Below are 27,294 nucleotides of genomic sequence, written 5' to 3'. Positions count from 1 at the left end.
TGATCGATCGAATCTAATTTTCGATCAATTGAAAATCGTATAGAGAGTTTTTTAAAACACTTGAGTCTCACATGTTCAAACACTTTTTCAAAAAGTTTTCAAACACTTTCTCTCTCTATCCGATCGGTCAAGGCTCCAATCAAAATTTTTTATCGTTTTCCTCCATTCTTTTTGTAAGGTTTTTCTCCTCTAAGGCCAATAAGACCCTTTTACCCTTCTTTTTGCATTTGTTTTCATGTTTCATGCATTAAATCATGCATTTGTGGGGAAATTTTGAACCTATAGGATTTTGGGATTTTTGATGTTTCAAGCTTATTTTCTTCAAATTGATCATTGGGTTTTTATCACATGAGGATGTATAACTGTTCTTGCTGGTTTAATTTGATCAATTTGTTGTTTTGTGAGAAATTGAAATTTCTAGGGCTTGAATATACCCGAATTGGGGATTTTGTTCAAATTGGGTTTAATTGATGAAATTGGCTTGTTGGGTTGATTAATTTGATCATTATGAACTGTTTTCTAACTTGTGTAATGATCAATTGGTCAATTTGGTACAAATTGAACAAGTGTTTTTTCAAAATTTTGGGGTTTTTGTTATAAACTCTATGCTCAAGCCAATTTTGTGATTCTAAACTTAAATTGAACTTGATCTCACTGCATTAGAGCATGCATCATGACATTATACTGTTCATGCATCATATAGATTTTTTTCTATATTTTTTTGCTAACTTGCAATCTGCCCTTGGTTTTTTTCTTTTTGTTCTTTTTGGTCTTGTCCTTGTGTCTTGTCCTTACCCTAGCTCTATGCCTAGGAAGACTAGAGCTCATAGTTCAGCCTCCTCTTCATCTGAGCCTCCCTTTTAGAGAAAGTTGTTTCCGAGTGAGAAAAACAAGGAGCTGTATGAGACTTTGAACATTAAGAGAAAGATTTGGGCTGAGCGTAAGGTTTTGCTAGATGAGCTAGATCCTGCCATTAGGGCAAACTTTGATCATAGGGGCTGGTTGCCACTGTTGGATATTGGTCATCCTCCTTCAACTGCCCTGATTAGAGAGTTCCACTCAAACCTCTCTATCCACATCTATGATTCTAACACTTTAGTAAAGAGTTGGATACGAGGTGTAGAGTATACCATTACTCCTAGGGTAGTGACTGATGCTCTTAGGGTACCGTTGGTCCAGCACCCTGTCTATCCCTATGATGAGTCTCCTCCCTTGGATGACATCATGCCTTACATCACTGGGACTTCTATCCGGTGGGGTTCTAATCCTCGAATCACTTCTGCTGAGCTCACTGAGACTACCTATCTTTTCTTTAGGATTGCGTGTCATTCCTTGTGACCTATCTCTCATCTACACACTATTCCTTTGGAGTGATGCGCATTTTTGTACGCACTTGTTACTGATGCTCCTATCAGTTTTCCTCATTTGTTTCTTCGTTCTGTGAATGAGGTTTATAGGAGTTCTTCTGTTGCTCATGCTCTTTTTCATCCTGTTTTCATTCATCGGATTTTGCTATTTTTAGGGTTAGATGACTTCCCCGCTTGTGAGCTCGTACACATTGTTGCTCTTATAGGTGCCACCTTTCTTAGGCAAAGGGCTGCTCATATGAGAGAAAGCTCTAAACGTCATAAAGTTGAGCCTTCTGGTATCACACCCCTCCTCCCTCTTCTACAGGTACTACTTCTGGTGAGGCGTCTGCTGATCCTGTTGGTGATGCTGCTGTTGCTGTTCCTCCACCATCTACTTCGGATGACTTTGACATTCATTGTACGTTGGAGACTGTCATAACCGTTCAGGCGGCTCATGGTCAGCTTTTGGTGGACATGCTTGATGAGCTCAGTGCTTTGCAAGCAGATTTGGCATATCTTAGATGTTCGCCTTCGCCACCTCCTTTTGATGATGGTTTCTGATTGCCCTTTGGCATTCCATCACAAAAAGGGGGAGTACACTTGTAGAGGATTTTTGTAGTTAGGGGGAGATTTTTGTATGTTGGAGCTTGTGAAGCTATTAGATTGTATCTAGGTGCTTCATTGTGTACTTATTTTTGGCTCTTGATGTATTGCTTTTGGGCTATACATGATAGGGGGAGATACTTTGAGATACATTGTTATCTATGTTTCTTGTTTCACTGCTTATTGATTTATATTTATGAGTTATTCATGATATATGTCTTTATTTTGTGTTTTGTGAAATAAAGAATTTATTTTTGTTTTGCTTGTACTTTCCACACATGCGTTTATGTGTTTGTTGAGTATTTCAGGAAAAATACAGGTTGATTCAGTCGTGCTGCTGTTTACACTTGCAACTGATGGATAGTAGTTAAGTTGAATTTTTTTTTGTAATGGGCTTTATTGTTTGTAAAGGGCTGTTTTCCTTGTAACTTTGAGCATTGTGTTTGTGTTTTGTCACGGATTGCCAAAGGGGGAGTTTGTTAGGTTCTAAGTATTTAGGAACTTATGTATTAGAACTCTAATTTGTATTGTTGGCAAACCATGATCAAAACAGGTTTTTAGTATTGTTTAGATTTGCTCAAAGTATAGGTCTTTTATGTAAAGTTGGAATCGAGCTGTTGTAGAATTCACTGTGCTATTCGGTCTGGCTTGATCGATCGAGAATTAAGCTCAATCGATCGAAAGTCAGGCATAATGTTTTTTTTGCAGAATTTCCAACTCAACCTTAAGCCCATATGACATGTAGGGTTTTAAGTTTTGCCCTAGGTATAAAAGGGAAACCCTAGCCACGTTTTTGTGGTTGCTTTATTTGCTGTGTGTGTGAATCTCTTGTGAGATCTAGAGGTGATTGCCTTTACACATACTTAGGATTATCAAGAAGGAGATTCCATTAAGAGCTTGATGATCATTCAATTGCTACACTAAAGAGCTTAAAGAAACACAAGCGGGTGTGCTTGTATTTGCTAGAGAATCCAAGAAAGAAGGAGTCCGTGGTCTCGAAGCTTGCATGTGGTTGTGTCAGTAAGTTTCTACTGGTAGGTAGCAATAGGATGTTAGTGGTCTAAGTTGCTATTGTAAAACTTCAATTCTTTCATAGTGGATTTAGGTTTATCTTAAGGATAGCTAGGTTAAATCCTCCCCAGGTTTTTCCTGGTGTGTTTTCCTGGGTCATCATATCTTTGTGTTCTTTATATTCCGCACTTTACATTGATATGATTATATGATTGTGTTAACCTAGATCTGACATTTGGAGTAAGTAATCACTTGGCTAATTAACTAGGTTAATCCAATGGTGTTTTAAGGGGTCTAAAAACAAACATTACTGTCATCTCATTGATGAAAATTGCTTATATGACAAACGGAGTGCATTGTTTGCATACTAAATGCTGACATGACCATTAAAAAAATGGTCCTGAGACCATTGGACTTGGTGAAATTGATATTCAAATCTTGATCAATAGGACTGAAGAGTATGGTGTCATACTGGTGTTAGTGAAATTTGAGACCAATTGGATAGTCAGATTGAGTAAACATAACCATATAAGTACAAAGCCCATCATGCGCCATACTTAGATTTAAAATCTAACCGTTTGATTTGAAGAGTATAATGAAAGGTTAATTCTAGTAAATTATGGTCATAATCAAACGATTGGATTTAGAGAAATGCGTGGTCAAAGTTGGTCAAACCCAATCAAACTTAATAAATGGTCCCGATAACACTAGACTTGGTGAAATTCATATTCAAATTTTGATCATTAGGATTGAAGAGTATGGTGACATATTGATGTTGGTAAAATTTGAGACCAATTGGATGGTTAGATTGAGAGAATATATATAGCCATATAGGTACACAACATATGTCCATCACGTGCCATACTTAGATTTGAAATCTAACTATTGGATTTGAAATCTAACCACCCAGTAACTTATTATTGAATTAATATTTTGGAAATCCAATCACTGAATTACATTTTCTATATGTTATTAACATGCATGCCAATTTTCATGTCAATCGGATGTAATTTACCATTTGTTCTATAAACTCATCTTTTATGCATTATTTTAAACTATAAAAACTTAAATTTAGGCAATTAATTGATGACATCCCTATTAATCTTTGATTACCTTCAAATTTTGTAACCATGAAAAATGTATGAAGATAATGTAATCTAACGGTAGATTTGTCAAAATTCACATCGAATTAAGAAATATAGGGTTGGGTTCAAGTTATAACTGATGTAACTCTAAAAAATGTTACACTACCAAATAACTTATTATTGAATTCATATTTTCAAAATCCAACCATTGGATTATATGTTCTATATGGTCTTAACATGCATGCCAATTTGCATGCTAATCGGATATAATTTACCATTTGATCTATAAACTCATATTTTATGCATTATTTTAAACTATTAAAACTTGAATCCAGACAATTGATTGATGACATTGCTATTAATCTTTGATTAATTTGAAATTTTGAAAGCATGAAAAATATATGACGATAATATAATCTAATGGTAGATTTGTCAAAATTCACATCAAATTAAGAAATATAGGGTTGGGTTCGAGTTACACCTAACGTAACTCTAAAAAATGTTACACCACCCAATAACTTATTATTGAATTCATATTTTGAAAATCCAACCGTTGGATTACATTTTTTATATAGTCTTAACATCCATGCCAATTTTCATGTCAATTGGATGTAATTTACCATTTGATCTATAAACTCATATTTTATGCATTATTTTAAACTACTAAAATTTGAATCTAGACAATTGATTGATGACATAACTATTAATTTTTAATCACTTTGAAATTTTGTAAGCATGAAAAATATATGAAGATAATGTAATCTAATGGTAGATTTGTCAAAATTCACATCAAATTGAGAAATATATGGTTAGGTTCAAGTTACATTTGACATAACTCTAAAAAATGTTACACCACTCAATAACTTATTATTGAATTCATCTTTTGAAAATCCAACCGTTGGATTATATGTTCTATATGGTCTTAACTTGCATGCCAGTTTTCATGCCAATCGGATGTAATTTACTATTTGATCTATAAACTCATTTTTTATGCTGTGTGCGCCTGAAATGAAATTATTAGGCCTAACTTTACTTGGGCTCACAACTTATTTATGAGGTGGGTTTTAGGATTTCCTACTTTGAGTCTTTCTCAGCACAGAGACTCAAAGTAATATTCTCACTCTCTCTCTCTCTCTCTCTCTCTCTCTCTCTCTCTCTCTCTTGTTTTTCCCTCTTTTTTTCTGAACCCCTTTTTCTTCCCCAATTTCTTCTATTTATAACTCTAAGTTAATGGGGAGGTTATGATTACTGTCATTTTTAGTGTAATCAAAGGTCCAATATTATCTGTTGTAAGTGGGTGTTTAGGTGAGAGTGGAATGTTGAGATTAGGGCTTTGGAACTTGGTTTCAACTCAAGCTAATATGCCCGATAGTGATGTTTCCTGGAAGCTGCTGAGCACCCTATGGTATGTCTGGATAAAAGAGTTTCTTAGTTGTTCGAGAAATTTATGCCAAGCACCGGTTAGGGGACGAGATTAAAAACTTATAGTTTATGAAGGTAGTTTAAAGTAGAGATTTGACAAATGGGGTCATGCTATTGGGCCTGAACCCAGGGCCCAATTGTGTCTGGGTACTTCGGTGCCGTACATTAGCCCCCACTTGATTCATGCTCGACTGCCGGGAAGAATCAAGGAACCGACCAGGCCCTTTTGATTCGAAAGCCCTACAACTAGGGACTTATGAGGTTATGACTTCCCATTAATGCTCTTCCCAAAAGACGTGCTATTCCAAAGCACCAGGTTTAGTTGTCATTATTGCCTGTCGGTTCGTGAACCGAGGCAGCGCGCATGTCGGTTATCATTGGCATTCGTTGGGTTTTTCGTGAATCGTCCTATTTATTGCTGATTAAACGTTCCCATGTCCTCTTCCTCTCCTATAAATAGTCATCTTTAGAACATTCTTTCACTTTTTCACTTCCTATTTCTTGAGCATACTCTCTACCGATCACTCCTTTGAGCGCTTACTCATCAGCCTAGAGTCCCTTTCTTCCTTAGAGCCTAAAGTAAGTTCTCTTCCCTTTCCTTTTTCTTCAACTTCTTTCTACGAGTTCCTTCTTTTAGTATTAGATTTCAAAAATGGGTTATTCTTTTCTCCTGAAGGCCTCGATGACTTTGGCCACTTTTAGGCAACAGTTTGATATCCCCGGTGACGTGGAAGTGGCTTACCGCCACGAGAGCGAAATCGCTTTCCACATAGGGCATGGTACAACCTTTTTTCCTTTAATGGTTGTTCTAGAGGGTAGGGTTAGGTTTCCCGTGGACCCTCTTTTGACTAGCACACTTAGGTACTACAGGCTGTGCCCTGACCAGCTCTCTCCCAATTTTTACCGGGTAGTTAGCTGCGTTAATAGGTTGAACCACACATTTGATTTACAGTTGGATCACCATGACATAAACCACATGTACAGTCTCTGTGGGAATAATACTTCCAACTATTTCTTAAAAACTAGGGATAATTAGGTACGACTGATATCATGCCTACCTGATTCGAATAGGAACTCGACCGGGGAGTTTGTCCATGTGCGCGGCAACTGGTTTGCCGGGGAGATCCCTTGCTCCCTTTCACGGTGTGAAGTGGGTTCGTACCAATCTCTGACTTAACCGTTTCTCTTTTTCTTTTCTTTTTATTGAAGTAACTTTTTATTACTGGTTGTTGATATCGTATCTCGTTCCTTTGCAGAGGGTAAATTGTTCGTCCCGGACATTAGGACAGTCCATGTCAGAGACTTGAATTTCATCCTTCGGTCTGAGATATTTGTGTATTGGGATGGACAGCTCCGAGCCTCACATTTGATCCTTAGAGTCAAACCAGTTTATTCTACTTGGCAGTCCTTCAAGCAAGCGCTGTTAGTTGACGGCCCGCTTTTGTCGTACATAGACGTTCGGTAAGTGAATTTTCTATTGCCAAAGCTTTCGATCAGCGAGGCGAGGGAATTTGGGAAGCGTTACACCTGCTCGGACGAGCTAGCGCCTTTATGGGAAAAGTCTGCGGAGCTCGTGTCTTGGCGTCTCCGAGAGTTAGCTCACAAGGCTATCCAATAAGAAGCTCTTGTTCAAGGACCCGCTCACGCCGAGAGCCCTGTTGAACCTGAGGCCCCTGTAGAGGAAGCCGAGTACTTCGCAGTTGACGTAACCAACTTGTCGGCTACTGACTCCTTTCTCGACAAGAACATGGTGACTAGGAAGACCATGACTATTGACCGTTTCGTACCTGGTACCTGGTGCGCGGCAAGCCATTCAGCCCCCACCCTCTCAGAGCCAAACCCAAGCGCCTCCCCCTCCACCTCTTCCTCAAGTTGGACGAGCCCAAAAAAGGCAAAGGGTTGTCGATCAGTTGCCCATGGGTCCAGGAGATGTAGCAACTCAGACTCCTCCTCGACCAACCGGAGGTATTGTCATTCACGAGCCGTAAACCCAGGTCGGTCCGGGCGTTGCATCCTCCTCTCAAGCCACGCTGGAGTGGAAGCCTAAGTTCCTCCTGGACAGCAAGCCTCTACCCTCAATTACCTGTGTGCGGATGTGGGAGAAAGGCGAGGGTGGCCGCATTGCTCAGACTTTGGCCACGGGTCTCCTTCTGCCCGATGATGTACATGCCTTCGAAGAAGGGTCGGAGGAGTCCGTGGGGCGCAGGCTACAGTGGTATACTATCATGGTAATCCTCCACTTCTCAATTACTTATTATCCTCTTCATTTTGTTGTCGTGCTAATTTCTGTCTTTGTTAGGCTGCTCAATTGGCCCATATTTTGGGTGGTCGTGCAAAGGATCTTGCCGAGGAGGTTGATCGGGAGAGGGAAGCCAGAGAGACAGCTATCAAAACAGCTAAGGAAAAACTAAAGGCATCTGATTTTGCCGAGAAGAAGGCTGCTGTTGCGGAGAAGAATAGAGCATTGGCAGAGAAGAGGTCTGCGAAACTCCTGGTTAAGCAAAATGAAACAGATGTCAAGCTAGCTGAGGCGATAAGCTTAAACACGGCCCAAGCTGAGGAACTTGCCGACCTGAGGGTGGCTTTGGAGGCTTGCAAAGAAAAATGGTACAACGAAGGGTTTGCCGATGCCGAGAATTCCACGGAGTCGGTGGTGAACCAAGCTCGAAGGCTGGGTTTTGAGGTCGGGTGGTTTGCTGCTCTGTAGACTTTAGGGGTTCCCAAGGATTCCTCTCTGAGAGACCCCGGCCAAATTCCCTTTTTGAGCTCAGTCACTGCCGTTCAGGATCCCCCGTTGCCCATTGAAGAGGAGGAAACAACAAGCATAAGGGAGCTGGTGGAACAAATTGACGCACATACAGAGTCGGATGAGATGGAAGCCACCAGCATCCCGAATGCCCAAGATCAGCTCGGTGGGGACCTGCACTTCCCTACGGCCGACCAGCAGCAGTCCGGAGCAGCAGATCAAACCGGACCCTCTACTTAAACAAGTTACTTGCCGCACTGCTTTAGTAATGCTTTTACTTCTTTTTACTACATTTTTTTTACTATTGCTTTCTTGGTGAATTTGCCTACGTCACCGGGTTGTGGTGACTGAACAGCTTATTTATTTCACAGGGATGACTCGTACATAGTTGCCGGGTTTTGGCGACGAGACATTAATTCTGCTTTTGACTTCATTTGAATGATTATCTATTCATTGTGTGTTTGTTTAGACCATGCCTGTGAGTGCTTAGCATTGATCTTCGGTGTTGCCTTTCTTCGTCTGTTCCTGTTGTTTCTACTTATTCTTTTTGCATGTTTGGTCGGGGATTGCTTGCACGGAATGACAAATCGAGCCCTAATATATTGTGTTTATACAACATATGTTTGCTTTCCTGAGAATGTGAACGGCACGGTGCCTCATGCTCTAGTGTAAAGTTCTCACCTGATCAGCAATTTTGATCGAATCGAGAACGGGATATTTGTCCTTAGAGTTTTTGTATGAATGATAAGGCTTCCACCTACTCAGCGATATTGATCAACTGAGAACGGGGCTTCTGTCCTTAGAGTTTTTGTATGAATGATAAGGTTTCCTCCTACTCGGCGATATTGATTGAACCGAGAACGGGGCTTCTGTCCTTAGAATTTTCGTATGAATGGTAAGGTTTCCGCCTGCTCGGTGATATTGATCGAACTGAGAATGGGGCTTTTGTCCTTAGAATTTTCGTATGAATGATAAGATTTCCACCTGCTCGGCGATATTGATCGAACTGAGAATGGGGCTTCTGTCCTTAGAATTTTCGTATGAATGATAAGGTTTCCGCCTCCTCGGTGATATTGACTGAACCAAGAATGGGGCTTCTGTCCTTAGAATTTTCGTAGGAATGATAAGGTTTCCGCCTGCTCGGCGATATTGATCGAACCAAGAACGGGGCTTCTATCCTTAGCATTTTTGTTCAAATGATAAAGTTTCCGCCTGCTCGGCGATATTGATCGAACCGAGAATGGGGCTTTTGTCCTTAGAATTTTCGTATGAATGATAAGATTTCTGCCTGCTCGGCAATATTGATCGAACCGAGAAGGGGGCTTTTGTCCTTAGAATTTTCGTATGAATGATAAGGTTTCCGCCTGCTCGGCGATATTGATCAAACTGAGAACGGGGCTTCTATCCTTAGAATTTTCCATTCGCACTAAATATGCAATTACTTAAAGCACAATAACAAAATCGAAAATAGATTAGATAAGTAACTTCATCATTAAATTGATTATAGTGAAGTACAAGATTTAGACTTACGTTTTTGTGCATGAATGGTCACAGATAAAACTTCTTTAGGTTGTTGACATTCCATGGCCGGGGGAGTGGCCTCTCGTCAAGGTTTTCTAGGTAGTAAGCCTCCGCACCTGCAATGGTGGTAACTCTGTATGATCCCTCCCACGTTTGAGCTAACTTCCTTGCACCTACGTCCCGCATGTTTCCCACAATCTTTCTCAGCACCAAGTCCCCAACGCTGAATTCCTTACCTTTTACATCTTGGTTGTATCTTTAGACGAGTCTTTGTTGATACTCCATGAGCCGTATGGTTGCCGCTTCTCGACACTCTTCTAGCCAATCGAAGTGCTCCATCATTAAACCGTTGTTTTGGATGTGGTCAAATCCCGCGACCCGTGCACTGCACAAACTCACTTCGGTCAGTATCACGACTTCTGCCCCATAAATCAGGGAGAATGGGGTCTCCCCCATGGATCTTCTGGGAGTTGTACAGTAAGTCCATAAAACGTTAGGTAACTCTTCGGCCCACCTCCCCTTTGCCCTGTCCAACCTTCTCTTCAACCCGTTCAAAATGGTCTTGTTCACTGCCTTAGCTTGGCCATTGCTTTGAGGATACGCCAGAGTAGAATATCTATTCTTAATGTCGAGATCGCTGTAAAAGGTTCGGAAAGCTTGCTGTCAAACTGTAGCCTATTGTCTGATATCAGTGAGTTCGGCACCCTAAACCTTGTGACTATGTTTTTCCATACAAACTTCTTCACATCCATGTCCCGAATGTTGGCCAGGGCCTAGGCTTCCGCCCATTTTGTGAAATAATCAACTGCCACCAACATGAATCGACGGTTACTTGTTGCTCGGGGAAAGGGGCCGAGGATGTCTAGCCCCTATTGTGCAAACGGCCATGAACTGTTGACGAGGTTTAGACGACCTGCTGGCTAGTGGATGAGAGGAGCGTGTTTTTGGAATTGTTCACACTTCCGGACATATTCTGTTGCATCCTTCTGCATCTGTGGCCACCAAAACCCTTGAGTCATCGCCCTGTGTGCTAATGATCGTCCCCCAACATGACCACCACACACTCCATCATGCAGCTCGGATAGGCGTTCATTTACTTTCTTGGGATGTAAGCATAAAGGGTACGGGCCTCCGAAAGACCTTCGGTACAGTTTACGATCTGCCGACAACTAATACCAAGGAGCCATTCGACGAATCTTTTTAGCCTTTTTTTCATCGTCTGGAAGTTCATCCTCTGCTAGGAAGTCTATGATTGGGTTCCTCCAGCATGGCTTGGTTATTGATACCACGGCCACATCAACCCTGACGGGGTTGCAGTTATCTTCTATATCGATACTTGGCTCCCTTATAAGCTCTATTTTAATGAGCCGAGGAATCTCCTTGGTGGTTGACGAGGCCAATGTGGCTAGTGAGTCAGCGTGTCTGTTTTGTGTCCGCCCTACCTGGGCTACCTTCACTGTCCCAAACTTGCTAATGATTTGCTTAGCTGCGCTCAGATAGGCTTTCATCCGAGAGTCCCGAGCTTCAAAGCTTCCTAGGATCTGACAAAACAACTAGCCGAGAATCTGAATAAATCTCTACATCCTTCGCGCCTAGGCACAATATGGACCTCAATTTGGCTAGAAATGCCTCGTATTCGGCTTCATTGTTAGAGGCTTTGAATCCCAACCTGAAGGAATGCTCCAGTTGTATGCCCTCCAGAGTGATTATGACAATACCAACTCCGGCCCCCATAGCATTTGAAGCGCTGTCCACAAACACCTTCCACGGGCGATTCTCTGCATTATAGATTATCTTCTCGTCATTCTTGGGGGTGAATTCTACAAAGAAATCAACAAGAACCTGTACCTTCACCGAGCTTCGAGGCCTGTACCTTATGTCGAAGGAACCTAGCCGAGCTCACCACTTGGCTATTCAGTCCGTGAAGTTTGATCTTTTTAACAATGACTGCAGGGGATACTCGGTGAGGACGAACATAGTATGAGCCTGAAAGTAATGCGGCAGCTTTCTCGTTGCGTGCACCAGAGCCAACACTAACTTCTCCAAGGGTAGATATCTCGTCTCGGCATCTACCAAGGTTTTGCTTATATAATACACCGGCTGCTGCACTCCTTGGTCCCTTAGCAATACAGCGCTCACGGCGTGGATGGAAACCGAGAGGTACATGAACAAATCTTCTTTGGACTCCGGGGCCGTTAACATGGGCGCTAGCGTCAGATACTCCTTCAGGTCTCGAAAGGCCTTGTCACACTCCTCATCCCACTGAAACCCCTTCCACTTCTTCAGAAGTTGATAAAATGGTCTACAGCGGAAGCAAATTTGGAGATGAATCGATTTAGTGCGACTAACATCCCGGTTAATACTTGTACTTCCTTGGGATTGCTCAGCGGTCTGAGGTGATTCACGGCCTCTATCTGGTCGGGATTGGCCTTTATCCCCCGAGTAGAGATCAGATACCTCAAGAACTTACTAGCCCCCATATCGAAAGTACACTTCTCAACATTCAGGCGCAACTTATGTTGCTGAAGTACCTCAAATACTCCCCGAAGGTCTTCTATATGCCTTGATTCCTGTTTACTCTTTACCACCATATCGTCAATGTATACTTCTACCATGCACCCAATTTTCTCTTAGAACATTCTCGTCATCATCCGCTGGTAAGTGGCTCCGGCATTCTTCAACCCAAATGGCATGACTTCATAGTGATAGTTTGCACTCGGGGAAATGAATGCTATCTTTTCTCGGTCCTCGGGTGCCAAGGCAATCTGGTGATACCCTTGAAAAGCATCCAAGAAACTCATCCTTGGATGCCCATAATCTACCAATTGATCAATCTTGGGCATTGGGAATGGATCTTTAGGACATGCCCGATTTTAGTCAGTGAAATCCACACAAACCCTCCATTTACCATTCTTTTTCTTCACTACCACTGTATTTGCTAACCACTTTGGGAAGAATATTTCTCTTATCACTCCTGCTTCCTTCAACCTTTGGACCTCGAAATTGACCGCGTCAACATGCTCCTTCAATGCTCTTCTCGGCCTTTGCTTTTTCAGGGGGAATGATGGGTCCACATTGAGCTTATGGACAATGAATTTAGGATCTACGCTGGGCACTTCGTACAGACTCCATGCAAAGACATCCACATTCTGCAAAAGGAATAACAACATGTCTACCTTCTCTCGGTCATTCATGCTCGTGCCTATTTGGAAATACTTGTCAGTGTCTGGAAAAATTTTAACCTTCAAAACCTCTTCGGCACAACTTGCCCCTGCTTCTTCTCGAGGCTTCTGTAATTGCTATGAAGTCGCTCCTTCAGTGGTTTCCTTTTGTCCAACCTGTTCACCCTTCCACCTGGCCGTGGCAACCAGACAGTGCCTAGCCACTCACTAGTTTCCCCGTACCATGGCAACTCCATACTCGGTGGGAAATTTAACTTTCACATGCAGGGTGGACAGAACAACCTTCATTGCGTGAATCCACGGCCTTCCTAGGATTGCAGTGTACGGCGAGAACGACCTGACTACTATGATGGTCACCATTACTTCCTTGCCTTCCATATTCACTGAGAGAGAAATTTGACCTTTAGGGATCACCACTCTTTAGTCAAACGAGACTAGCGGCGTATCATATTTCAGCAAGTCTTGATTCTTTAATCCGAGCCCCTCGAACAAATCTCGGTACATTACATCAGCTTCGCTTCCCTGGTCTATCATCACTCTTTTCACCGAGAAGCCGCTTATCCGTGCTGTGACTACCAACGCATCATCATGAGGTTGGATCGTCCCCTCCAAATCTTCCTCGTCAAAAGAGACTGTCAACCAACCAACTTTCATCCTTTTCTCGGGGGATCATCCTTCCACACAAGCCACTGTCAATACTCTCCTAACTGTGACTGCACTCCTCGGGGCAGCGTGGATGACCTCGATCAGGTGGGAAGAGATTCCCTTTCTGTTAAGCACCCTGGCCGACATCTCGGTTATCGGAAGCCACTACAAACTCTTTCAAATACCCTGCCTTCACTAGTTGCCCCAGATGATCTTTTAACACCTGGCACTGCTCGGTGGTGTACCCTTTATCTCTGTGGTATGTGCAGTACAAGTCTTGATTCCTCCAAGATGGGTCACCCCTCATCTTGTTCGACCACCTGAAGAACAACTCGTTCTTAATCCGATCTAGAATTTTGTGCACCGGTTCTTTGAACATGACATTCACTCCTTCAATTTGCGCTTCTGATTCCTACATCCTAAAATCCTTATTTGGTCTTGTCAGAATAATACCCTGCCGAGATTTACCGAGGAACAGGGCCTTCCCCTTATTCTGCAGCTGATCATCTTCGAGACGCTTATACTCCTCAATACGCCTCATAAGTTGCCTCATATCCTCGGGAGGTCTTTTCGGCAGCGACTCCCATAGTTCGGAATCTTAGGGGAGCCTTATCTTGAAGGTGCTTGCTGCAATCTTCTCGTTTCCCCCACCGATCTCATTGTATAGTTCCCAATATCGACTGACATAACTTCGAAGGGTTTCACTGACCCTTATTTTTATGGAAAGTAACGTGTCCACCTGTTGTGGCACTCGGCTGCACGTCACGAATCAAGCGCCGAACTCTTGGATTAGCTTGGCGAAGCTGCGAATGGAACCTTTTCGTAATCCATTAAACCATCTCAAGGCCATGGAGTCGAGACTAGAGGGAAATACCTTACACATCAGCGCATCATTGTGTGCATACAAGGACATCATGTGGATATAATGACTGACATACTCTGTAGGGTCCGTTCTCCCATTGTTGGAATTGAATGGCAGCCGCGTAAACCGACTCGACATAGGGGCCTATTCAATTTCATTTGAGAATGGTGACCGAGCAGCTCTTCGTAAGGCCCAGCTCATGGCATCCATGGCAGCATTGTGGGTTCTGCGTTCCTTTGGGGAATCTGAGCCTTGGTCGTGATATCCACATGAACGTGAACGGTTTCGGTGCTGACGTGTCTCTCGGGAGTGCGAGTGGTACCAGTGTCGGCGTGATTCTCAGGAAGTTGATTGGTCCTGGAATCGTCAGGGACCGGACTAGCTGGAGCCCTCTTCACCTCAATTTCCCATGCTATCATCCCTTCTTTCTCGGTTGTTTCGGTTCCTTCCCTGGCGCCAACCCCTTGCTTCCAACTCTAGATCCCTCACCAGTCTATGCAACTACTCCAGTTCTTGGTCTCTACCATCTCGCTGCCCGTGTCCTGAGGCACCCAACATCTTTCGGTGAGTTTGGTCTGATCCTTCTCCTAGGCCAGATTCTTCTTCTCCTCGCACACGCTCCCTATCCTCACGCCTTTTCTGTCTTCATTCCCGCCATGTGGAACTCCGAGAAGATCCTATCGATCCGCTCTCAGCTTGGCCTCCCGAACGCCCTTCGGACATTTCTCGTGTTTGAGTCTCAGTCGAACCACAACTTCGTAGGATGGCCCTAAAGTGGGCGCCAATTGTGTGCGCCTGAAATGAAATTATTGGGCCTAACTTCACTTGAGCTCACAACTTATTTATGAGGTGGGTTTTAGGATTTTCTACTTTGGGTCGTTCTCGGCACAGAGACTCAAAGTAATATTCTCACTCTCTCTCTCTTGTTTTTCCTTCTTTTTTTTCTGAACCCCTTTTTCTTCCCCAACTTCTTCTATTTATAGCTCTAAGTTAATGGGGAGATTATGATTACTGCCATTATTAGTGCAATCAAAGGTCTAATATTATCTGTTGTAAGTGGGTGTTTAGGTAAGAGTGGAATGTTGAGATTATGGCTTTGGAACTTGGTTCCAACTCAAGCTAATATGCCCGGTAGTGATGTTTCCTGGGAGCTGCTGAGCACCCTATGGTATGTCTGGATAAAAGACTTTCTTAGTTGTTCGGGAAATTTATGCCGAGCATCGATTAGGGGAAGAGATTAAAAACTTGCAGTTTATGAAGGCAGTCTAAAGCAGAGATTTGAAAAATGGGGTCGTGCTATTGGGCCTGAACCCAGGGCTCAATTGTGTCTGGGTACCTCGGTGCCGTACATATGCATTATTTAAAACTATGAAAACTTGAATTTAAATAATTAATTGATGACATGACTATTAATATTTGATTGCCTTGAAATTTTGTAAGTATAGAAAATATATGAAGATAATATAATCTCACTGTAGATTTGTCAAAATTCACATCGAATTAAGAAATAAAAGGTTGGGTTCAAGTTACGCTTGACGTAATTCTAAAAAATGTTATACCACCCAATAACTTATTATTGAATTTATATTTTGAAAATTCAACTGTTGGATTACGTACTTTATATGTTCTTAACATGCATTCCAATTTTCATGCCAATCAGATGTAATTTACTATTTGATCTATAAACTCATCTTTTATGCATTATTTTAAACTACAAAAACTTAAATTTAAATAATTGATTGATGACATGACAATTAATATTTGATCATCTTGGAATTTTATAAGCATGAAAAATATATGAAGATAATATAATCTAACGGTAAATTTATCAAAATTCACATCGAATTAAGAAATATAGAGTTAGATTCAAGTTACACGTGATGTAAATCTAAAAAATGTTACATCACCCAATAACTTATTATTGAATTCATATTTTGAAAATCCAATAATTGGATTATATGTTCTATATATTCTTAACATGCATACCAATTTTCATGCCAATTGGATGTAATTTACCATTTGATCTATAAACTCATCTTTTATACATTATTTTAATGGGAATAAATTTTTATTCACTTTTGAGAGAGAGAGAGAGAGAGAGAGAGAGAGAGAGAGAGAGAGAGAGAGAGAGAGAGAGAGAGAGAGTACAAAAGGCTGAAATTCTTGAATTTTAGGCTACCATTTTGAAGTTGAAAGTGCTATCATTTTTTTATGGGTACAATTGTTTAGAAAATAAGGATAGGCCTTTCTTATGTAGAATGTATATAAAAGGTTTTTTTATTAGACTGTAAACAAAATGTTCATCTAAAGAATACAAAGTGCTATATGTTTATACATTTCTTTTTATTTTTTTTGAATTTTAGAATAACTTTTATCTCAAAAAAATTAATATTTTAATGATTTTTTGCGACGGTCAATCGTGGCCCTTGCAAATAATTTAGTGTTAGTAAGGGCATATTTTTAACCCACACAAAAAATAAACTTTTTGCAAGGGATTTTTATTGTCCCTCTGAAATAATTTGGTGGGAACATTTTCCTCCAAATTTTTTTGACATTTTAATGATTATTTGTGAAGGTTGATCCTAGCTCTCGCAAATAATTTAGTATTAGTAACAGCTTTTTTTTACCGTTGTAAATAATACACTTTTTGTGAGAGATTTTTAACTGTCCCTTGCAAATAATATGGAGGGAAAATTTCCCTCCAAAATATTAGTATTTGCGAAGGTTATAACACATAATTGCAATAGCTTTTCTTGTTGGTCGCAAATATTTCACATTTTCCCAAGTATTTGCGAGGGCTTTTTTTTGCCATTGCAAATAAGATTTTTTGAGAGGGCTTTTTGGGTCCATCAAAAATTCTTGGTCGCTAATAGGCATTTTTCTTGTAGTATTACCATGCAGGCAATTTGGGGCTGGCAATTACCATCAGCTCCTAAAGCACCAAACTCCCCTGCTTATAACTGCCTAGACAAATGTAAAGGAAATCAGAGTCCATTTCATTTTAGAAGCAAAACTTGGATTTCCAAAAAAAAAAAAAAGTCATGCATAAATTATACCATCCAGAGATAGGAAGCAAATGATCTACCAAACTTAGCAGTCAAAGGAGTGAAATATTTTGTTCATAGAAAAAATAGTTAATAAGTACATATTAAATGTATTTAGGGGCAAAAAAGAAACATAAAAGGTACAACAATGTAAATAACTCATGCAGGCCACTAACTTTTGCACAAGGATCCAATAGAATCCGAGAAGAATCATAGTAAAGCCCATTGTCTGTGGAAAATTTTCCATCAAATTTGTAGCCATAAAGCATGTCTTTGAAGTCTTCTTTCTGGAATACATGTCAGACATCGCCTGGCTTATTAGTCAATGGATCAAGTGAGATTTTCTCAGCCACTTTATTCTGCAGAGGTAAATTAGTTATACATGCTCCACAAACTATGAGACTTAAAGACTCAACTTTGATCAATGACTCTTAAAAACAGTATCATTGTTTCAAAAAGCTGATCTTGTAAGCCTCAAAACTCATGAAATATCTCTGCTAATTACGACATGCAACAACTGCTTGGTATGATAATAAGAAGGCCATAAAAACCATCGGTTTCCAAGATATACAACAATTCACATATATCATTGAGTAGCACATACATCCATAATGGTCCAATGAAATTCATAGATATGGGAAGAAATCCTGTCAAATGGATATTTTTTCTTTTGACCATCTCTTGAGCTTTTTGTTCTCAGAGTAATGTGTGTATTGGAAATTATTGTAATTCAGGATTGGGAAATGTACAGATAAGGCCTACTTTTCCCTCAAAAGGATCAATGAGTCCTAATCTATTTTTTGCGGAATAACATGTCCTATTTTCAAACTTTCTTTCCAAATAAGTTCAACCACCTATAATTAAAAGTAGAGCCAATATGGGTTGTAAGACTTGATGGTTGAGAAGAGCAAGTGCTTTCAATATCTCTGAGAAATAATTCATAAGAGTTGAGAAATTAAAGAGAATATGAATCATAGGATAAGAGGTGAGTGGATGAAGTGGAGAGGCAAATCAGGAATATAATTTGATCATAGAGTATATATGTAGTTAAAGGGAAAATTTTATAAGATTGATATACTAAATGTTGGGCTATTAAGAAGCTACATGTTCATAAAATGAGTGTAGTTAAAATGAGAATGTTAAGATGGAAAGTGAAAATTCAAAGAAATATAGGATCAAAATGATGAAATTCCCTCAAATATAGGGGTGGCCCTACTAAAGATAAGTTGAGGGAGACTCGCTAAAGATGGTTTGATCATGTCTAGAGGAGAGCAATTAATGCACTAATGAGGAATAGTGAGTTGATTCAAGTTGAATGAATGAAAAAAAAGGTGAAGAAAGATCTAAAATAACATTAATAGAGGTAGTAATAAATGACATGTCAATTAAGGAAATAACATATAGTTGACTTATGATTGAACAGAACAACACATAAAAGAATGAAAGAGACTTCTCTGATTAGTTTATTACGAATCCATGAAGTGCACTAGAGCTTATATAAGATTAAGCACCCATCACCATTTGAACTAACAATACCCTTCATCATTAGTTACTTAGAAACAGCATTAGTATTACAAAATAAAATACTCCCCCAAGACCCCATTTGCGATGTAGAATATATTGACCACCAAAATTAATTTTTCACAACAGTAAAGTTGGCAAAGTTTTCAATTGGTTCCATCACTGACTTTACTTTTGTCATTTGACATTCACTATTTTACAAAAAAAATTTACTACTACTGAGTGCCAAGTGTGAAGCTTAGCTGTAAATGGTAGACAATAAAGTGGTGTTAGTGATGGACCCAACCGAGAATCAATAACAACTTTAACAAAGTTGTAATATTTGTTGTGAAAAAACATTAATTGTACATGTAGCATTGCCCCTAGAGTTACTGAATGAATAGAAATTGTATCACAGAATAATATACTCAAATTCAAAGTCCTAAACAACATTTACAAAGTAAAAATACATTGATCACCAAAAAGAGAAAAAAAAAAAAGAAAAGAAAGCAAACTCACTCACGTCATGTAAATCGGAGAGAGAGATCAAGCAGAGAGTGGTGGAGACAGCATTGGCGGAGACAATAGTGAAATTGACACTACCATCGCGAGTGATGGCACCAAATGGCGTCGGAGAACCTCTATACACCTCGAACCGCTCCGATTTCAGCTTCTCTTTCACCGCCATAGCAATGCCAACCTCAGCTCCACCATCAACAACATCACCACCACGTTGTCTCCGCATTCGCGATCTTCAAAGGAGGAGGACTGATTCTCTTTTGGTTTCGGAGAGTAGTAGTAGTACTTAAAACCAATCGTCGAGAAGTTTCGAGAGGATTATTGAGAAGTTTAGGGGTAAATGATAGTAAGCGTGAAGCGCATTAAGCTATTAGCTCCATTTTTGCTTGAAACTTAGTGAGAGTGAGAGTGAGAGTGCAAAGGGGATAGAGGCATGAACATCTGATCTCAAGTCTATGGAGCTCGTTTTGAGAGAGATAGATAATGCCTTTGACTTTTTGTACTTTTTTATTTGTTGATGGAGGAAATTATTGTGTACTCCCGGAGTACCATAAATGTATACTTCTTCCTTTCACGTGAATGGTGGGTCCCACTAATTAAATTCATGGTAGGACCCACCATTCATGTGAGAGGATGGAGTACACATTTATGGTACTCTGGGAGTACCTAATAATTTTCCTGTTGATTGGATATGTAATATTTTTATTCGCCAGTGCCATTATAGAGTGTCTAGTTGTACTGAACTTGTCACGATGATAAAATGACTTATGTGTATCGAAAATATCCCGTTGTGCTAGACCTAGGAGGGTTTACATGCAATGTCTTAAATTCAATTCCATTTCGGTGCTTAATCTGGTGCACTTACCCCCTTATTGTGTTTCAGTCTAAACTCCGGGTTATTTCGGATGAATTCCGGTTATTCTAATCTCTAAATTCTGACCTATTCCGAGATATTTCGAATTGTGTTTATTTTTTTAAACATTGAAGTCCAAAATTCATCATTTAACTCATTATATTCTCATGTCATATTTTATATTTTGTTTTGGTTAATTAGATCTAATGAAATATGAAATTATAAATAAATATATAAATTATGTACATGTGTGTGTATGTATATCTAGGGCGTAATCTCGAAATGGTGCACTAAAATACACCGGTACTGGAATATTCCGTTCCAATTGTCAATCTGGTACGGTATCCGAACCGTAATTCAAAACCTTGGTTACATGTGTCTAAAATATCTAGTTGCATTGTACACTAAACTCAACCCTGATCGAGCATGAACATTCCCTAGTTTCCATTTAAGGGTAAGGATTTTTCTAAAACAAACCTAAAGTATAACATATGACAACTCATTCAAAAGCCTTTAATTCTACTTGAACTAACCACCTCTTGAATTAAATGATTTAGTGATGTTGCTAGGGTGTTGGGTTCTAAATTCTTTTCATTTTGTAATTAGGGCTAGGGTTTCCATTGGTACGTTCTAATTCAAATGTTGATTTTTGTGTTTTTTTTTTTTGGGAGGGAAAGAGGGGGGGGGGGGGGGGTGAGTAAATAGTAGGTGATCCTAATGGCGTGGTGATGTAAGTGTTGATTTGCTTTTATGTTGAAATAGAAACATTTTTACCCAAATTGATTTGTCTCCTTCAATAACATCAATTTTAATTTTTGATTAGTGTATACTGACTTGGGTCATGAACAATGGCTAAGACAATATATATACACTCTTTCTCTCTCAAACTATTAGCATTGCTATTGTCATTTTTTCTGCCTCTGCTTTTTTGTCTAGTTTATTCAAATTTCAGTTGTATCAGACATTGATTTGGCATGCTCTAAATTTTGAGTTTGATTATTCTTTTTCATTGATGGAATAATAACCACGTTTTGATTGCATCTTTAGATGTCTTGAGATGGTAATATATAAAATTTTCAAAACTTTTCGATGTAATATTACGTATTTCCTTTGTTTGAGTTTAATGTTGCCAATGATGTTTGGTCTGTTTGGAAGATTGATTTTTGGAAATGTAATCGGGAATCCACGGTTAAACACTATAAATTTCCATGTAGTCTAGATGACTCAATGAGGTTATCTTATGGGACCACTGACAGGACCACCTTAAACTATCAATCTCAAACAATGGGCTAACCAATGGACTCGTGCTCACCAATGTAGGGGCAACTTAATTAAAGGCACTCTTTCATAGAATTACTAATCATTTACAAATATATCAATTGCGGGAACCCAAGGGGAGTACGAAGAAAGGTTGAAGAGAGAATTATGGATGAATATGTATGAATAAATATGTTGCAAGAACAAAATGAAGTACAATATAAAACTTAGGAAATAAATATATTTTTCAAAACTTAAAAACTCACTTGGTTCTTGAAAACTTTGAATAGTACTTCAAACACTAATACTTATTCAAATACTTGAAAATATAATAATGATAATTTTTACTTATACAAGGATTGATATTGGATGGATTGATAGCTTACAAGGGAAGGCTTATTATGAAAGGATTTTTTTTTTTTTTTGGGGGGGGGGGGGGGGGGGGGGGGGGGCGCTTGAAGTAGGTTGTGTTTAAGGCTTGCCTAATACGACTGATTCATATGCCTTATAAAGGCTTACAAATACTACGGAGGGGCATTTGATTCGTTGTGATGTTACATTACGCCATTATATTATGTTATTGTAATTTTACGTTAATGTAATCTCAATATAAAAATACAACATTAAATTGTTTAGGAAGATAATGAGATTAAGATGATACGATATATTTTGTAATTTTAAAATATAGTAATGTTAGAAAAATAAAAATAAACAAAAAATCTTAATGTCACATTATCGTAATATGTATCACATAAAGGGCACATCATAACAAACCGAATGCCCCATACATGAATAGTGACATGAACAATAAAAAGTGAAGAGTACAATGAACAATATTGCATAGTGAAAAAATGAACAGTGCCACATAATAACTGTCAGAAATAATTTCATGATACTTCCAAAATAATTTTAACAATACTTCTTAAGAGAGTGACTTGTCTTCAATAATGTTTGATACTACCAAGATTGTTTCTGTGGATGAAATGATGAAAGTCTTTTAATAATAATATATATATTTTAAGTTCTATATATATAGACACATGCACAATGTAATTTCAACTTATGATATGGGTTCCATGATTATTGCTTTTAATCATTAGGCGAAGACATTGACTGATTGGTGTAGATAGGGTTTAAACTTCAGATCTCTTATTCAATGACAAAAGATTTTACCAATTGAGTTAACTGAAACCCATCATATATTACAAGCTTAATACATAATTAAACTAAAAGAAGAAGAAGAAGAAGAAGAAGTAAACTAGTATAGGAGTAACCAGTCCTGAACCACAACCCCCCCCCCCCCCCCCTCCCCCCCAAAAAAAGGAAAGAAACTAGTCCTTAGATTTCCCATAGTCCATATATTACATTACAAGCTTAATACATAATTAAACTTGTAATACATAATTAAACTAGTCTAGGAGTAACTAATCCTTAGACTTCCCATATATCCACATAAATTAAAATTCGAAGAGAAAGTCCATATATTACAAGCTTAATACATAATTAAACTTGTTTAGGAATAACTAATCCTTAGGCTTCCTATAAATACACAAAATATTAGATGAAGGGCAAGTTCAAAAGACATATATATAAACTATCAACACATTTATTGGCTTCATGATATACGTGTTGAATTGAGACCTGCAAAGCTCTAGCGAGGATGTTCCTACAATCAAGAAAATAATACATTAATCCCATAAATGAAAAAACATTAATATCACAACATGTTTTTGTAGTAATTTTTCAAAGCGTCACTTTTTATTTTTACACCGATTTGTACTTTAAACAAAATAACCGAATGAAATAGACTCATTCAAACATACCATTAATAATCATAGAATAAATTTAAAAAAAAAAGAAAGAAGAAGGTGTTTTTCATTTGCCGTTCAATGAAATCATTGATCAAAACTCGAATTATGTAGTACTAAACTACCACTAATAAGCAGCATCCTCCAAATTTAAAGTAAACTAGTAACTTACTTTTTTTTTTTCTTTCCTATCAAAACTAAGCTAAAATTGCTTATAAAAGATTCATATGAAAAAATCTAGCCAGTACCATAAACTATTACACAACTTAAGATTTCTTACCACCTTGGCCTGTAATGGTTAGTCAACAACTGTCCACGTTAGGTCATTCTGGAAAATCCAGTGGCAAACCTCAATCCGACCCGGAGCTGACCCTAGAGCCAAGAAGGCTTCATGAGTTGGGCTCCAATCCGACGTGTTCATGTGACAGATGGCAACACCGTTATTGATCTTAGCCTTAAAATTCGGATCAAGTATATCCACTTGGTAGACCCGAACCTTTGAAACTGAATGACAGTAATAAAGAAGGTAAGGAAACAAGGATTGATGACAAGTGACTGAGTCCCTGACTTTCCCACCGTTGATCCTTTCGATTGATCCAATCATTATATTTTGCTTTGACCTATTTACATTCTTCGTCGTTAGAATGTCAATGTTTCTACCCAACACTGAAACTGCAAAGTCGATCATGTCCTCAGCCGAAGACACGCACCGCTTGGTCTCGCCAGGGTTTGGAGCACCCTTGCACTCACTCAAGGACTTAACTATGATAGTCTCCATAGTCGAATTATCACCCGCATGAAAAAAGTTCTTCAGCTCAGAGACTTTCAACGTGGAAAATGGTTGTTTTGAAGAAATTGATCGAGGCAGAAATGACCTTTCGGGCAATTTATCGTTAATGTCCGGCATTGGCATCACCTTCCCTTTCTTTAACATAGACTCCCGAAAGAATATGCCTGGCTCTTTCGGGAGAAAGACACCGTCTTTTTGGCCGGAGCCACCCTTGGTGTTGGCAGAGCCGCCATAGTTTGTTTGGGGGCCATAGCCCCCAAAGCCAGTCATTTTTTGGACAGCGTTGACAAACGTTGATGGTAATGAATCGGGGAAGCAGAGGAGGTTCGCAGAGGCACAGAAGGCCGAGAGCTGAGAGGAGAGAGCGTTCTGGGCGGCAAGTTTGGAGAAACTGGCTGACTCAGTTGCGCTCAATGGAGATGCCTTGGATAGGAGAAAGATTGGCTTGGCATGGTTGTTTTGGATCTCTTTGTTCCAATATCGGATCAGATAGGTTTTCGGGGTGAATGGGTTTTCACCAGTGGACCCAACCTGTGTCAACACAAAAGGAAAAGTGTATGAATGTATAATAAATACAAGGTGGAAACTGGAAACAAAATGAGGGTGATATGTATAATCGGTTTAGTTAAGCGTTTTGAGAACCCAAAACTCTGTTACAATATTTGGAGAGAAAAAATAAATACAATTTTGGGTGCTACGACTTAACAATTGAAAAATAAGGAACCAAAAACTCCCAAACAATTTAAAATACCTGGTAAGACACAATAAGTTCTAAATATGGGACTCATTTTTCATATAATATTGTCCTAAACGCTAGGACACAAGTAAAGCAAGTTAACTATTGGACTCCTACTACCAAGGACTCTAGTAAACACAGACTTTAAAATAACAAACATCTATAACACATTGACTCAACACAATTAACGGGAAACATTATACTACTTCCACATGATCTATTAGCTCAAATTCATGTACGTATCAGCGAGTGAGAGTACTTAGACTTTTAAGAGTGCTTACAGTAAGAGATGAGAGAAAGATAAAAAGGAGGAGAGAAGTCATGGGGCTGAGTTTTGTGTGCATCATTTTTTTTCTTAGAACGTTGGTGGGTTTTAAGGTTATTGTAGGCGGAAATTTATAGAAGTATGAAAAGAGAGAGAGAGAGAGAGAGAAATAAAAAGAAAAGATATTTGAGAGAGAGAGAGAGAGAAACCATACAACTCATGCACTGCACAACATGAATGATAATATGATAATGACCCGGGATTTCTCACCCCGGCACACCAAATTTGATCCGTTAAAGGACTAATGATATGTGCAGAAAGATTGTCCACATGTTTTTTTTTTTTTTTTTTACAAAATTCTTAATATTAGAAATTTTACTGTAAAGATTTATAAATGAAAAATGTAGCTCCTCAAAGCCCCTAATGATGAACTTACAACTCATGCAGAACATCGCAAAGTAACAAAGATTAGCACGTAGGATCTTATCTACGATAAACAAGATGATAGATATATGTCCGTCATGTTGCCGCTTGGTCCTTAATTGCAAATCACTCAAAAAAATGGCTAGACTAAGATTAATTTTGATGTTGCAATCAGAACCCACTCTTCCTTCATAGCAGCAGTATCCCGTATTGAGTTTGGAGACGTGGTATCTGCCCATTCTAACTGCTTCTCTCCTGGTGATCTGACACTAGCTAGGAGAAGCCTAATCTGCTTTCCAAGCCATTAAACAATTAGTAGCGTTCTATAAGCTCCAATATTTTATTTTTTGAAGGGGATTCTAAAGGTGTGATTGAAGCCTTGTTGAATCTACACTCCTCCCAGACTTCCTTCTTCACCGAATTTAAGGATGCTTTGTCCTCGCTCTTTTGTTGGGATTTCATTTTCATTTCTCGGAACATATGTTTTTTGTCTCACAATGTGAACCAATGGACTGCCCTTTGTAATTGAGATTGACCAATCTCCATCTCCTCTCTTCTAGATCCAGAAGTTGGATATGGTTTAGGGCCCTCCCTTGTATTTCTTTAATATATTCTTATTCATAACCAAAAAAAAAAAAAAAAAACAAGTAGGATTTTATCTACACAATATTCCACAAAATGAGGGTGAGAACTAAGAACAATGAAAAGAAAAAGTGGAAAAGGAGAGGGAATGGAAGAGAAAGGAAAATTTTCATCCCTTATGTTGTTTGGTTAGTAGGGAAAAATGCAAGAAAATGATTTATGCTGTGGATCAATTTTTAATTAAAATTAAAATGTTTTGTTTCACACTCTCTCAATTTTAATCCAAAATGGAAGGAAAGGGAATGGTAGATCTGAGGGAAAGAAAATCCTTCCATTTTCTTTGCCTGTCCATCACTTCTATCCAACCAAATTAGGAGAAAAATGATTTGTTGCCTTCCTTTTCTCCTTTCACTTATATTGCTAGTCTAATTTAGCAAATCAAACTTTTTTAATTGAACATCATTAATGTGTTGTCCTTCAAAAAAAAGTACAAGTTTTGAAAACTACCCTAATTTACTTACACTTTAGTGAAAGAATGATATTGATCTTTTACATAAATTAAATGATATATAAATTTTTGACTTTTGGTTATGTCACATAATTAAGTTTTTGAAATCTCACAATTTTATAAAACATTATTCTAATATATCTATCTATCTATATATATATATATGTGTGTGTGTGTGTGTGTGTCCTAAACTTTGCTTGAAGTTCACTTTTTGTCTTAAACTTTAAAGGGTTTATTTTTTCACTAAACTTTTAAAAACGTTTCACTCTATGTTCTTTTGTCAACTTTTGTGAACTTTATCTTAAGTACTTCCAATAAGGATATCAACAATTTGAATTCTCCGACCCCATTGTATTGGTTGAATTATCAAATAATAAGTCATTATATTATAATATCTAGAGATATTATATTATTGTTGTTCACTTCTCTTCAAGAATTTGTTTTAAGTAAACTATGTAATCTGTGGTGTCCATCAAATAAAATCACTTTCATTTACTTGCTATATTACAACATAGAAATTACCTTCTTTTTTTCTTTTTTTCTTTTTTTTCTAGAAATAATTAAAAGGGTTTAGATAGAAAAT

The 27,294-nt window shown here is 38.7% G+C and overlaps 1 protein-coding gene across 1 annotated transcript; it reads right to left on the bottom strand.

Moving 5' to 3' along the window:
- Positions 1 to 23,056: 23,056 nt before the first annotated feature.
- LOC126706640 (polygalacturonase non-catalytic subunit AroGP3-like) lies at positions 23,057 to 25,373 on the bottom strand. The gene is made up of 3 exons (XM_050406176.1): positions 25,215 to 25,373; positions 23,688 to 24,728; positions 23,057 to 23,265 (listed from the first exon to the last, which is right to left on the bottom strand). The coding sequence occupies exons 1-2, from the start codon at positions 25,278 to 25,280 to the stop codon at positions 23,706 to 23,708; spliced, it is 1,089 nt and encodes a 362-aa protein (XP_050262133.1). The 5' UTR covers positions 25,281 to 25,373; the 3' UTR covers positions 23,057 to 23,265; positions 23,688 to 23,705.
- Between the last annotated feature and the right edge of the window lie 1,921 nt (positions 25,374 to 27,294).

This window comes from Quercus robur, chromosome 11, assembly GCF_932294415.1.
Source record: "Quercus robur chromosome 11, dhQueRobu3.1, whole genome shotgun sequence".
In the NCBI taxonomy this organism is placed as follows: Eukaryota; Viridiplantae; Streptophyta; class Magnoliopsida; order Fagales; family Fagaceae; genus Quercus; species Quercus robur.
The sequence above is the reverse complement of the archived record's forward strand: the minus strand, read 5'-3'. Positions and strand labels throughout refer to the sequence as shown.

Bases quoted from the DNA above. Each gene is read 5' to 3' on its own strand.
- LOC126706640 (XM_050406176.1), bottom strand. From the start codon at position 25,280: ATGATGCACACAAAACTCAGCCCCATGACTTCTCTCCTCCTTTTTATC. The intron at 24,729-25,214 runs GTAAGCACTCTT...GTGTTGACACAG, and splicing joins TCTTTCTCTCATCTCTTACT to GTTGGGTCCACTGGTGAAAA.